This window comes from Triturus cristatus, chromosome 4_1 (assembly GCF_964204655.1).
Source record: "Triturus cristatus chromosome 4_1, aTriCri1.1, whole genome shotgun sequence".
NCBI lineage: Eukaryota > Metazoa > Chordata > Amphibia > Caudata > Salamandridae > Triturus > Triturus cristatus.
This window is the reverse complement of record NC_140585.1, coordinates 970,779,619-970,794,994: the sequence shown is the minus strand read 5'-3', so window position 1 is coordinate 970,794,994 and position 15,376 is coordinate 970,779,619. Positions and strand designations below refer to the sequence as shown.

The 15,376-nt window shown below is 40.8% G+C and overlaps 1 protein-coding gene across 1 annotated transcript in view; it reads left to right on the top strand.

Moving 5' to 3' along the window:
• Positions 1-15,376, top strand: part of TPH2 (tryptophan hydroxylase 2) — a 270,435-nt gene that overhangs the window by 44,026 nt on the left and 211,033 nt on the right. The window contains exon 5 of the mRNA XM_085650683.1: positions 11,096-11,163. Coding sequence (XP_085506809.1) covers positions 11,096-11,163 — 68 coding nt within the window. The remainder of the gene's footprint in view (positions 1-11,095; positions 11,164-15,376) is intronic.

Below are 15,376 nucleotides of genomic sequence, written 5' to 3'. Positions count from 1 at the left end.
GCCCGCCACAGCTGTATCATGACTTTCCCGGCGGGAGGCATAAAATCGAGGCTTGTGGCACTATAAAGGAGGTGGAGGAGAGGAGATCGTTCTATTGCCGCATGTTCAATCGCATATGCCGGGTCTGTGGGAGAGTTATACCACCATTCATTCACCACGAGTATGTGGGATGCCACATAATAAGAATAGATATCTGCTGCCGCGAACCCTCCGCAGAAAGTGGATTGTGCACATGTGCGGAGAGCAACTCTCACCGCTCCACCGTTCCAGAGAAATTTATTCTGTATGGCATCCATCTGTGCGAACCAAGAGCCCGGCATAGGATAAGGGAAGTTTTGGAGGCGATACAAGATCCGGGGCAGCGACACCATCTTAAAGATGGCCGAGCGCCCATATAAGGACAAAGGGAGGGAGGACCATATTGCTGTTTCACTATTGAGACTAGCCAATAATTGAGTAATATTATGTGCCCAGGACACTGTGGGGGCATGGGGATACAAACACACCAAGATATTTAGAGCCGTCCGTCGCCCGGGACAGCTGCGAAGGCCAAGCATCACGACCCTGATGACTGCACACAGGAAACAGCACAGATTTTGCAGGGTTTGTGTGTAACCCTGGAGTTTCCCCACACACCCTGAGAATTTCCAATATACGGGACCCAGAATACCAGGGGTCTGTCATGAAAAATAGGACGTCGTCCGCGTATAACGCAATGCGGTCTGATCGCGACTGAGACCAGTCAAAGCCCTGGAGCACCAGATCCCCTCTATTTTCCTAAAACTTTGCTCGCATTCATGTGACCAATGAAGTGAAACAATTCTCCTAGAGTTCCAACTGATGATATCCTCTGTTCAAATCAAGGCGAGAGAAGACCTTTGCACTATTCAATTGTGTGATTATGTAGGCAATGTGTGAACCTGGATGTTGTTCTCTTTCAATTGCCTTGTTAGCTTGACGCATATTAACACCAATGCGTACAGCTCCTTCACTGTCTTTTTTGGGCACTATAGGTGAAACCCATGGTGTTGGACCAGAAGAACGCTCAATTATATCATGTTTGAGTAAGGATTCAAGCTCTTTCTCAACACCTTCTTGTAAATAAAATGCAATTTGTCTGTGTCTTTGAGCAACAGGACGTACGTCCTCATTAATAATCAATTGTACTTTCACAGTCTTAAGTGTTCCTAATCCATGAAACAAAGAAAGGAACTGATCTACTATTTCATGATGAGCATTCATTTTGTAGTGCACCGATATCAGTCTTCCCATAGCAGCTGTGCTAAAACTTAGTAAACAAGCGCTTGACGCAGTACCTTGAAGTACGTGAATAGGTGCTTGTACTTTTGTCTTCTTGTGTTACATTGAGACTACGAATGAACCTTGACTCTTTAATGGCCTCGATGCTGCCCATATTTACACTTTAGTTTATGACAGCATAAGCCAGGGTGATAGAGACAGTTAATTTTATTTCTCCTCAGGCATAATGTTAATCGATGCACCACTGTCTATAATAATGGGTATGGAACAATTGTTTACCTTTAATGTAATTTTAGGACAAAGTTTAAATGACTTTGGTCCTTTTTCTTGTTGACCTTTCTTTGACTTGCATTTTTTTCACATGCGGCCATTCTGACAAGTACACGGTTTTCTGAGGTAAACATGAACATGAATCATCTTCACTTTCACTTGATGTTGATACTGAAGAGCTTTTTGACGAAGCTTTAGAGGTCGATTGACTTAGTTTGGGCTTGATTTGCCTCACCCGGTGGTGTCGCTTGGCCTGGTGGGCAGCGTAGAATGTTGTTTTTGGAAAGTTTGGGCGATCATTTTGTCTTCGCACTGTGATGCACTTACTTTTTCTTGGCCTTGCAAACCATTACAAAATGGTTCTCCTTCCCACATTGTTTGCATATTTGTCAAATGGCAGAACATTAACTTTCGTGTGAAAACAAGAAGCCACACCATCAGCATGACAACAGTGTCGTGATTGGGGTGAGCGCCTTGGTTTGGTGCTGAGACTGGGATTGGGAGTCTGTGCATGTGCTCCACCCATGCTGTGCGATACAGCTGGGTGGAGAGTATGCTAAGTGCGCATGACTGTTAGGCCGGCCGAAGATGGATGGCCAAACGGTCATGCGCACTTAGATTATGCCCACAACTCCTTCCCCTGCTCTACCCAGCTCAGCCCAGCCCCGCCTGCACCTAAGCCAGTACGTCACCAGCAGCCGAGGTGAAAGGAAGGTCAGATCTCTAAGAACAATCAAAGTATCTGTTTAAAGGACGGAGTAGGAAATGCTACTTTTCATTTTTCTACTCTGTTTTTCTACCTTACAGTGACAAGCACAAAGAAGATATTATGGCAACATGTTTATTTTTTGCACTCAACAGATCTTCCTGCATGTTTCTACTTATTCTGAGCTTTTTTTTAAAATAAAAACTGACTTATATTAAACTGATTCTAAAATCTTTTTGCAACAAATATCTAACAACTTTTTATGTGTTTAATTTTGCACTAGAAATCCTATTTTTATCCTTCATATTTGCAAACATGCTCTCTCTTTCATAGGTAAGAGCTATGCACCAATGATTTAAGTGGTTTGTGGTAAAGGGAATGGTGTGGCTATGTATTATATGGTACAAAATACACCCTATGGTACATGATAATTGGAGTTACTTACTCTATAAAGGAACTCGGCCTTCAGCCTCATTCCTCTAGATGGTCATCAAATTCTTCATGCATATATATATTCATTGAAAAAAATAGAGGTTAAAGTAACCTTATAGTTAGGTGTTATAAAAATATATATTTTTTTAAACTTAGAAATTCACTGAAAAAACAAAGGTTAAAGTAACATTTTAGTTAGGTGAATATGTGAGTGACAACATTAATGATATGAACTAAAAAAGCAACAGAGAAATTCATCAGTTATAGTTAGAAGAGCTAACTATAACTTGTGACCCCGCCAAGCACTGCCTATGACTCACTTATTATATCACTCATGACATGTTCTATGACACCATTTATGACATCACTGATCATATCTCAAATGACATCAGGCCAACCCAACCGGAGGCAGTCAACCTCAAGCTGCACACAGACTTTTGTTGCTGGCGGCATAGTGTTAGCCACAGGGCATGTGGTGCTGCCAAGCCCTGCTTCCAACTCCCCCAGGCAGCCAACCAAATGCTGCTCTAAGCCTTTGGCCATGCACAGTGGGGGTTGATCACCGGGTTTGGTCTGCCATCAGGCCATGTGGCCAAGCCCCCAGAAGGCTGCCAACCCACACAACCCCCCATATCCTTGGGTCAAATGCAATTAAACAGGGGAGGCAGGTGTGCAGCTGCCCTCCCTGAGCCTTTGCAAGTCCCGGGGACCACATCCCCTGGGGTCAAATACAATAATAAAAATGGAAGGGACTGCATGACCCTCCTCCCCAAGCCATTTTGGGCCCCACAGACCCCATCACCCAGGGCCAGAATCTAAGGGGAGGGATCTAATGGCAGCACTCCTCCCTGAGCATTATTAGACCTGGGGACACCACCCTCCGAAGCCAAATATAATTAAAAAGGTGATGGAGGCCAGGCAGCCCCCCTCCCTGAGCCTTACTGCAATTATGAGGCTCAATCAAATTCGAGTATGAAAAATCCATACTTTGGACATCTTGAAACTGAGATAAGCAATAAATCTTGAAATTGAGTTATATATGTAAACCACTTGAGGAAAGAATATTCAAATTTAAAATAACGTGAGTAGAAATAATGACACTCGAAGAAAAAAGAAAAAACAGGACAAGTAAAATTGAGCCATATTGAAATCATATTGCTTACCAATAATGCAATCGGATGGAGAAATAAAAAAGAAAATAGTTCATCAAGAACAATGCAACGGTATTTTGACAATTTTAGCCTTCTTTAGTATCACTTTAGCAGACAATAACTCTGCACTTTATCTACACGCTACAGCATAACATCACAGACGTGCCATCAGCCTATATCGGAGCGGCAAACTGTAAAGAAAATATAAGTAGATATGGAATTAATTTGTGATAAAGGGACCCCTTCAACAAATACAATTAACCCACTGAAAGGTTGTAAACAAATAACAAATAAGAAATAATAAAGTCTACATTATGAAGATGATATCTAGAATTCAGTTTGACTGCCCACTGGAGGGCTTAAATAAGAAACAGGATATACTATGGAATTAATTATCGTGACATGACTGTCGTGAATCTGAGATAATTCAGAGACTGAATATTATTGATTGGAAACCCACTGGAGGGTTGTAAAGAAACATTAATAATCAAAGAGTCTAAATGAAGACTACAATACCCAAAAATCAATGTGAGTCTCTACTGAAGGAGATGACATAGGCAAAGTAGATCAAAGTTGTAAAAACGATAATTTTCAGGGCAATGTTTGAAGACTGAATGTTTATCAATTGAGTGAAATCATGCGAAACCGAGGGGCCGTAGCTCTGAAAGAATTTGATCTTTTAAAATCGTTGTTTTCAATTGAAGAAAAATCCATACACATTGATTTATAAATGTAAAGCTAAGAAATTAAATGTTTACTCAATGTATTTTAACATTTTAATGCACTATTTATTCACGTTATATGGGCTCCGCTGAATACCATTTACGTGATGTGTGAGCTTAAAGGACAATGTATATAATACACTCAAAGTTTTAAATCATCTCTTTAGGCCAATGGGGTTATTCCTCAATGTTTCATCCCTCAGGTTAATGCCCACTGGTCATCAGTATAAAATGGGTGGCATTGTCAGTCTTCGAAACTCGCGATCACGACAAGATATAAAACAAAGGAATCAGTGTTGGATGAGTGTTCTAATGTGCAAAGAAATTGCAGCTAATCCACATAGAATTTACAAGAGACTGGCATCTAGTCCATGATAGAAATCTAAAGAGCGTAACATTCATTAATTGTAAGATTTTAACAGGGTCGCTGGAAGTTCTACCAAGGATTACTCTACGCAGAGATTTCTCTCATGCATATTTTATAACATGATTTTAGAGGCAACAGACCAAATTCAATAGGAATGTGATCATTTTAATAAACCTGCAAGCCATTGAGTATTTAGCTATATTTAATATGTTTCTCTATTTTATATGCTATATTTCATTAAGGAGATCATAATGTATCAGTGAGAAATGTTATATTTTATAATACCCCATAATCTATGACACGATAAGCCAGATAATGAGATAATATTATACAGCAGACATCTGACACAAATGTTTTTTCACACAAAGCCACTGCAGATAAGAAAAGAAAAGGCGGCTTAGTGGAGCTCTAAGGATGTAAATGTCTGCTGCCTCCCCCATCAAGAACACACAAAACATAACTTTTTTAACACTACATTTTATCACTAACAAACAAAGCACCCTACATCTTTTCTTCAAACATTCTAATCTTATCCAAATGTTTTGCACTTTTTATCATTTATGTATTTAGCACTTTTGAAGGTCATACATATCACCTCAGTAGTCCGTCACAGGGTTTGTGAGTAATGGTTGGGATTGATCAGAGTCCAACTGTATGTCTGGTGTTATCCCCTGTTTGCTATTCCAAGGTTGCTTCTCTAAAAGTCACAAGTCATCAATTGATGGCTATCTTGAATAGATAGGGTTTTGGAAATCTCCTGAAGCATAATTAGTTGAGTTTTGCTGTAGGCAAAAATTATTACATTTGAGAACTTGCAGACCTAAACTTCGAACATCCACTCCCCTATTTTTGACGCTTAGATATTTGTTGGTTGATAAGGTGAGTGGATGCCCAAAAAAGGTTTTAGTTCAACTTATAGCAAGGGAAAAATGTTGTAGGCTCTCATCATTTTTTTCCACTGAGCTATACGCAAAAAGAACACGTTATTTGATTTAATCATCATCTCCAGTGCCAAGCAGTGAAGTGCTTTCTGGGCTAGTTGTACACAATAATTTCTTTTGCAAATTCAAACACTTTCTTTGACATGATTCTTTAATTTTACTAAATTTAGGTATCCAGATGTACTATTTCTAACAAACAGTCCTAGCAAAAGTTGAAAATTATTTATGGGGAGAAGCCCTTACAATGAATATGTTGATGCCTTGCCCTCCTTACCCTTCTCAAAGAAACTACTTTCAATATCTGCTGTACCCTAAATGATTAAGTTTTGTCTCAATTGTACTGTGGAAATGTAGTTCTCTGGCCTTACAGCCTAACAAGAGATGTTTGGTTCTGGGTCACTGAGTCTTCATTTAGTGGTTTATCGTGCTCATCAAACTTAAGATGGCACACCAGCTATGTTATGTAATTCTCAGAACAATTTATCAAAAATGTTTTGCACTCCTTTAAGTTGAGTAGAATTCCATGACTCTTTTTGCATGTGAATTTCGTTTTTTTCTGCCAATTTGTAGATGTGTATTTTTGCTTTTTTCTTGACTAGGAGGTCAAATCTTTATTTCTTTTGCATGTTTAAGTGGAAATTAAAGACACTATTGTTAATCATCAGACATCACCTTTTTTGTTGCTGTTACTTGTTAAAAAAACAAAAAGTGTCTTTAAACAAGTGGAATGTTAACAAAGGTGCCTGAGTAATGAAGTTTGGAGGTGGCTCTAGAATGGACCAATGATGCCCTCTATGGAGTCCAAAGTATGATAAATCTCTCTCATTGCCCAGTATCTGCAACTATTTTGATGAAGCAGCGAAAAATACTTGGCAGCTGGGCTGTTTATGGAATATCAAATATTCTTGTGTTTTCTGCCTTTCTCTCTGCTTAAATTCCTCCTGTCTCAGTTTGACTTTCTAGAATCATAGGGCCGAATGTACAGATGTTTGGAATAGTGATTTCCAAATAACGATTTCCGAAGTGCTTTAGTTTTAATCGCTATTCTTAATGTATGAAAGTTTTATTTTTGAATGATCAATTCCTACTGGGTTGCAAATCGAACTACCTCATGAATATTAATGAGGCAGGTTACAATTTGAGTTCCATTAAGAATAACAGCTACCACATGGATGGAGGCCTGCTGAGTCATTAGACTACCATGGTTATGATTGCTTTTAAATAAAGCTTTTTTAATGCAACTTGTTTTTTTTTAAAGAAAAAGTGATGTATTAAAACAATAACTGTTTAACTTTCAGTTTTGAAGAGTAGGCAGTGGCCCCTAGCACCACTGCCTACTCTGAAAAATATTTTTTGAACATTCTCAAAGGGAAAGGTATCTTTTGGAGACCCTTTCCAATTTGCAAATGTCTTACCACATCCTTTGAGGAGGGGGTAAAGTATGACTGTTTTGAGATCAGGATTTGGTTGCAAAACGTTAATACATACCAAAAGGAATCGCTTTTAGGAAGGGACGCCCTAAACACACCTCTACCACATAATGATTGCTTATGATTTCCTAAAGCCATCTAGTGATTCAATAATCTGTTATGCTTTTGATATTGCTAACCCTCTTGAACTCATATTTTGGAGACCCACTCACCCATTAGTCTGAGTGAGCCCCAGTGACCCCGAGTGACCTTCCCCAGGACTATGGATGATCACATATCAACCGAATTAATGTTCTATTGTCTCTGTTGATTTAGACTCTGTATTGTCTTTTACTTTTAAAGGCAGAGTGCCAAAATGCTAATCCATCATTGTTCAATATGAAGAGGACATTCCGTCTCCTCACACCATAGCTGTCTACTTAGAAGGGATGTCTCATTTCATTCCTTTTAAAATAATGATGGGACAGGTTCACAAAGGCATGCAAGAATATGTACTCTTTAGTACTCTTTCACGTACTACGTTTACATATTCTTTTTATTCTTTTGTGAATCAGTCCCAAAATATCTAAATTGGTTTATATGGGAAAATGTGTGCCATATTTATATACAGATAGTACACATAGAAAGGATTCTGTTCTCTTATGCCCTAATAAGGCATTGGACATGTAAGGGCCGATTCACAAATTGTGTAAGAGTACATAAAAAGTACTCTTGTAGTATTACTTCCTGTACTCATAAATGTTTTTGTGATGTGGCCCCTATGTATCTATTTTCACCTAGTCACTCAATTCCTCTGCTCTTATTTAATTCAGTTTTTCAGACTTCACCAAACTCTTCATTGTGGTCTTACCTGGTATTATTTCTTTTGTCCTAGATGAAGGTTAATTGCCGTTCCCACTTCCATGGTTAAATAATGTGCATTTTTGTGCAGAGGTTCAGCCAACATATGGTCATTTAGGCTGCTTATGTCAACCAGATCTGCCTCAGGACAAAACTTATCAATTGATCTGTGCATTTGACCTTTCCGAGCACAGCATTGGCAAATCTCTCTCCAGTTAACAGATATTTTTCTGGCTCTCCTTTGATAAATGGAACAAGGCACTCACTTTATCTTGCTTTCTCCTACATTCTCTTATAATCTTTCTAGTAACTTTTTAACTGGTCCCTTCTTTGGTGAATCAACAATGTCAGGATGACTCACAATAATTTGCCTTATTTTCGAGTAGTTCATGCCTGTCTCATTCCCTCCTTCACTTCCACAGACATACCTTCCTCCGCGTAGGGCAGTTATCGAGCAATGGATAAGAGAGAGATTTCCTTTTACTTTCGCGGTGACAGCAGTATGGAGTTGTGGAGACTAAACCTGATGCCAGTGGCTTGTTAACCTCTCTGCATCTCAAAAAACTAGTGAAAACATCGCTGAGAAGCAGTCATCTTAGAGATCATTTGCTATCCCTCCATAATAATATAGTTTTGTTATGTGTGGTTGAAATTCTTGGAAATTTCTCTTCTTCAAAGTAAGGGCTCACTAATGCAGTAATTCATAATACAGAGTTTGGTGGAATGTATTTATTATCAGAAAGCTCTGCCCGACTTAAGAGCAACCTAGCAAGCAGAAAAGAGAGTTTTTGTTATGTTTGATTGAGGCCTGCTGTTATTTACCCCCACCATTGAAAAGGGGTGACATTCAGGGCTTTCTAGAACAGTTAACAGATATAGAGCCTGATTATGAGTTTGGCAGTTTGGGAGCGGGCCGCCACGCCCCCACTGCCAGATCGCCAAACCTCACTGCAAGTCGGCCGCTAGATTACGAGTTACCTCGTGGTCTGGCGGGTGGTCGAATGACGTTCCCACAGCGATGCCTATTAAAAAGGCACCGCAATGGGAGTGCCAAAGCCCGTTCCTGCACGGCAGGGACTGTGCAGTTCATGCCATGCAGAAAAGGGGGTGCATGCAGACAGGGGGGTCACACCATGTACCCCCTGTATGCATTGCATGGCCCTGAGGCTACAGGGACCCCTTTGTTTCCTCACGCCACAGTTTTTATGGTAGCCTCACAGCCGTGAAAACTGTGGCGGTGAGGAAACTCCAAATATGCTTGGCGGTGCAGCAGCGGCACCGCCAAGCATATTTGAGCCTCTGACCGCTGCGCCACTGCCAGGAATCACAGATCCCTGGTGGTTACAGCGGCCCAACCACTGTAGTTGTAATACGACGGTTGGACCTCCTTTGCGGCGGTCTCCGACCGCCACCACACCTCCACCGCAAGTTTGGCGGTCCGATGGGCTGCTAAACTCGTAATTAGGCTATAAGTCTGGAGAAAACCTTTAGCATCCCTGGACGCACCATCTGATTAAAACCTATACATTTAGTTTTGGCGGACCTTTAGGGCATGGAGAAAGATGACAATTTGCTGATTTCAAGGATTTCATTGTTCATGTCTGGAGAAACATGAGACAATACTAGGAAATGTTGTTCAATGATTGCCAAAACCTCTAACTTCCCTTTAAATTGTAACTGAAAAAAGCGCTGTGACGTGCATGGGCGCTGGAAGTAGGGGTGCGGGCGGAGCTGCAGCACCCCAGAAATTATGGAGCTAGAGCTCGGAACGTGAGTGAGCAGTAGAAATGCCTTGAAATCTTGCTCTATCTTGTTACATTTGCTGTGCGTCCAAAACCAGAGGTCATTTGTCAGGCTATGTCTTCTAACAAATTGCTGCTTATTCCTTTAACATGGAGAATGGTGCTTACTTTTCGTTTTCTGATTGCAAAGTGAAAGGATTTTGTAAAGTGAACTATGTGGCAATATTACTGGAGTGCAAGGAGTGCTTAAGGAAAGGCTGTAGGATGTCCATTTTTTCTAACACAATACAATTTGTATTGTACAAATATTTGATAGCAGTTAAGAAAGAACAAAGGAATTACTGTTTTTGCAGTTCTGACATGTGATGGACGTAATGAATTTTAATCATATCAAAACAGATTATTACCTATTCCTTAGTGATGTTCAAATGGCAATTAGTCTCTGAAACTATATTTTCTCACATTGACGTTTGTGCGCTATATAGTTTTACCAGTAAAAGCTGCATATCGGTGAACATTTAGTGACCATTTCAATCGAAAATGTGCTGTCAGTAAATGACAGTACACTACCATACCATTATATTTGGGACAGTCTGCTCCAAGCTACATACCACACCCTTACTACTCTCCTGCAGCACGGGCGTGGCTCATTTGCTACACTTGTTCTTTGTGTGACACTTGGATTTTTCACATTTCCTATGACCTGGGTGGTGTAATACTAATGGCAGCACCCCTGCTTTGAAAATTGTTCCAGCACCACTACTTATAAGGAGGCTTGAATAATTGAAGGAGGGGGTTACTCTGAATGAGAGATACACACTTTTCAGCATGAATTGCATGTTAAATAGTAAAATGTTGGTAATACTTATTTTATAAAAATTAGAAATTAACAGCCCGGCATATTTGGTGTACTTCAACTCATAATAACTTTATATCATTGTTAAGCTAGCCTCCTCAAAGGCACATATACACTCCAGGGAACAAGAGCCTGCACAATTTGGGGGTGATTGATTGCAAAACGTTTGGCTTCTTGCTACCCAATTAATGAGTAATCGATGCATACTTTCCTGTTGCATGTAACAAAAGAGCTTAATTTTACCGTTGTTTGTCTGCACATGCAGTAGTAGAATCAATGGATTTGTTGTCTGCTGTTAGTAATGTTTTTTAATTAAAGTGTAATTTAATTTTACTTTATCTGAGCGCTAATAAAATAAACGCTTGTTTCTCGCCTCAGGGATTTAAAGACAATGTGTATCGGCAAAGACGGAAGTATTTCGTGGATGTTGCCATGAGTTATAAGCTGTAAGTATCAGGCTTTCCTCTTTATTTGTGTACAGGTATTAAATGCAAATAGTTTGGGGCTGATTCAATTCTGTCTTGGCTATTGTCAACTAACCCATTCTTTTCTTTGTACTAGGTATATGTAGAATTATTATTGTAGGACCATCTTGTAGTATCAGCATTGTGGCCAATTAGAGTTCATTAAGGTAATGTTGTTATCCAGTTGTGTACTCACAGAGCAATACTTCAGACCTTGACTGTATTTTTCCTGGGATATCTAATTTCATGACTTATGTCATCATAAATAGTGAACCAAAATACTGGATGCACAAGATGACAACTAGTTCAATTCAATAGCTACAAATCATCTTACTGGAAGGCAGTGGACTTCAGGACAGTGTATATCTTACATTCTGCTCCAAATCCTATGTACTGTCCAGTAGCGGCTGCTACTAAGGGGGGTGGGGGGATTGAAAAAAAGAGAAAAAATTACTTACCTTTTACGACTGGATGCCGCTTCTCCTCCGTCCTTGTCATTTTACGTCTTCCTGCAGTCTGGGCCGGCAGCAGGAAGCACCCGGGCACACAGGCTCCCCTGAGCCAATCACAACGCTGCAATGCAGCGTTGTGATTGATTTGAGTACTGTGGTTTAGTGCTCAAATGGGGACAGGGAGCATGTGCATGTTCCTCACCAGGCTGTGCAATACAGCCTGGTGGGGAACATGCAATGTGTGCATGAAATGTTTGGCTGGCCCAAGATGTGCACTTAGGAAGTGCAAACCACTCCTTCCCTGCTCTGGCCAGCTCTGCCCACCCCGCCACTGACTGCAATAGGAAAAATAAAATGATAATAACTATATGCTATTATCATCTTATTTTTCCTTTGAGCAATGGGGCGAGGCTCCTCCGCCTTAGCGGAGGAACCGCCAGTGGTACTGTCATTTATAGGGATGTTCACGAGAAATTCACATAGGACCAGATTTTAATATTGTTTGAATTGAAAGGGCTCACCTGACGAAAAAGCACATAAAAGGTCCAGCACAGGTAAGTAGCACAAAATGTACTTGCAGACTGATCGGCAGCCAGGCATGAAAACAACAAGTGAGTACGATGTAATGTACTGTAAATCTATTTTTTCATTGGAGGTACAGCAACCCATTATTATCATCAAATAAGATTTTCATATGTGTCAAATGAATATGGCTCACTCCATACTCATCAACCCACTACAGTCCAAACCCTTTTTTTACTGGTTTCTTTAATAAGGAATTCCAATTAATCTAACAACTACAGCCAAAACGTGTTAAGGATTATATCAAAATCTATTGTTATTGTCTTTCAGATCGAAAGATGCATTTATAGTATTTCTTTGGTCAGGTTGCCCTCAATGTGCGATACCAACATCCTTTATTATTAGTCATTCTATATATATCTATATATATATAATATATATAGATATATATGTGTGTCTGTGATATATAAATATATAATATATATGTGTATGTATATATATATATATATATCACTGCTCCGTGGTCTATATTATCTACTGGCGGTTACCAGTAGATAGTTATAGTTAGGACCGTGTTTCCATAGGAAATCCGCAACATTCTATTTGGAATAACTTTGGCGCCGATTGATGAATCCTCGCGAAATTTTCAAAATAGGTGGGGCGCTCCGCTCCGCTCCTACCTTGAAAGTCTCGAGGGGATTCGCCAAGCGGGGGCTGAGAAAAAAGTAGGGTCCCAAAACGCGTTTTCCCCATGCATTTTTCCATAGGGACCTTTAGTCCAAGGTACAGCCCGATCGGCTGAACAGAATTACTTAAAATTTGGCATAGAGGTAGTCCTCAGGTCAGGGATGTGCCTTTTGGATATCTGGAGTCAATCTGTTCAGTAGTTCCTGAGAAAATTGCAGTTAAAAGTACATATATATCTATAAGCGCGCACCGTGCGCGTACGGTAAGCATACCGTACGTGCACGCTGACGGTGCGCGCACGGTGAAAAACCATAAATAAATAAATATTAATAAATACATAACTTAGCATTTAAAAAAACGTACAAATTCACTTAAAAAACCATAGGTTTCACACACGTTATAGTTAGGAATTAGCATTTAAAAAACCTTGCAAATTCACTTAAAAAACCATAGGTTTCACACATGTTATAGTTATCTGGACATTTCCCTCGTAAAAAAACAATGAAATTCCCCCCTAATAGTTATTGCAGGCAACTATAACTCACGCGACCGCAATCCTCTGCTGATGATGTCAGATATTACATCACTGATGACATATTTGTCTTTCTGAAAAATAAATATTTGTAATATATGTATAGCTAAAGATTAATGGAAGAAGACATGGGTAAATAGGTGTCTAAATACAGTGATGTAATATCTGACATCATCAGCAGAGGATTGCGGTTGCGTGAGTTATAGTTGCCTGCACTAACTATAACGGGGGAATTTCATTGGTTTTTTACGAGGGAAATGTCCAGCTAACTATAACATGTGTGAAACCTATGGTTTTTTAAGTGAATATATATATAACTGGAACCCTCCAATGAAGAAAGTAAGAGGCCACACGGGGAAATATCTTCGGAAGTCCTTTTATTTAACAGCATTTAGGCATGATGCATTTCGGCCCTGTTCGCCTTCTTCGGATGCCGCTGTTTGCCAGGGTGCTGCCCCAGCTGCTTTTTGAATAGTCCTGCAACCCTCCCATTGGTCGGGGCACTCATAACACTTGGTCACATGATCGTCCATCTGGTGTAGTATTGTGGACACTACATCTCCCAGAGTTCACCATACCTGGGTGGATGTTGCGTGGGGATGGAGTTGATAACAAAATCCAAATGGATCGGTGCTGTGCAGGACCAAACGCGGGTGTCCGGTTGGAAATGTCCTGGTTGATGTAATAACCAAAGGGCTTCTTCGGGTCCCCTTAAACATTCCAGCCTCAAAAATAAGTGTCCACCGGGCCACGGGCTTTGATTTCAGTGAATCCAGCCCCTCGTGTAGTCCTGAGCAGCACTTGGCAGCAGCCCTTGCTTTGCTTACTCATTGAGGCGGGCCGGAGCAAATCCAATACCTTGGAAACAGAACTGCAGATGCAGGGACCAGTAACACTCCAGCCAACTTGTAGAACGTGGCCTCGTGTCACGCCTCTGGCTGGCGTGCAAATATAACTGGAACCCTCCAATGAAGAAAGTAAGAGGCCACATGGGGAAATATCTTCGGAAGTCCTTTTTTTAACAACATTTAGGCATGATGCATTTCGGCTCTGTTCGCCTTCTTCCGATGCCGCTGTTTGCCAGGGTGCTGCACCACCCGCATTTATGAATAGTCCTGCAACCCTCCCATTGGTCGGGGCACTCATAACCCCTGGTCACATGATCGTCCATCTGGTGTAGTGTTATGGACACTACATCTCCCAGAGTTCACCATACCTGGGTGGATGCTGCGTGGGGATGGAGTTGATAACAAAATTCAAATGGATCGGTGCTGTGCAGGACCAAACGCGGGTGTCCGGTTGCTAATGTCCTGGTTGATGTAATAACCAAAGGGCTTCCTCGGGTTCCCTTAAATGTTCCAGCCTCGAAAATAAGTGTCCACCGGGCCGCGGGTTGTGATTTCAGTGAATCCAGCCCCTCGTGAAGTCACGAGCTGCACTTGGCAGCAGCCCTTGCTTTGCTTACTCATTGAGGCGGGCCGGAGCGAATCCAATACCTTGGAAAAAGAGAACTGCAGATGATACCACTATCACTCCAGCCAACTTGTACAACAGGGCCTCTGGGCATGCCTCTGGCTGGCGTGCAAATATTTATATATATCCCAGTGGCAGTCGCCGCTGGGTAGTTATAGGTAAGTCAGCGTTTCCATAGGACATGATTTTTTTTAATTTTGCTGACTTTGCCGTCATTTGACGAAGCTCCTTCTAGTTTGTGCATGGAAAGTTTCGGGGAGATCCACCAAGTGGGGGGGGGGATAGGAAAAAAGGGAGACCCAAAACACAAAAGCCCCATGCATTTTACATAGATTTCCTTAAGAAGCTCTACCGCCAAAACTGCTGAGTGGAATTAGATCAAAATGCCAGGAAGCTAGATCTTGGTCAACAGACTGTGCTTGTTCTCATTCTGTTCCGTAGTTTTTGAAAACGTAAGGTTGAAAAATAGTTGTATATCTGGACAGGTGGGTTTGAGGGACTCTCGCAAGAGTCCCTGAAACCCAGTTTT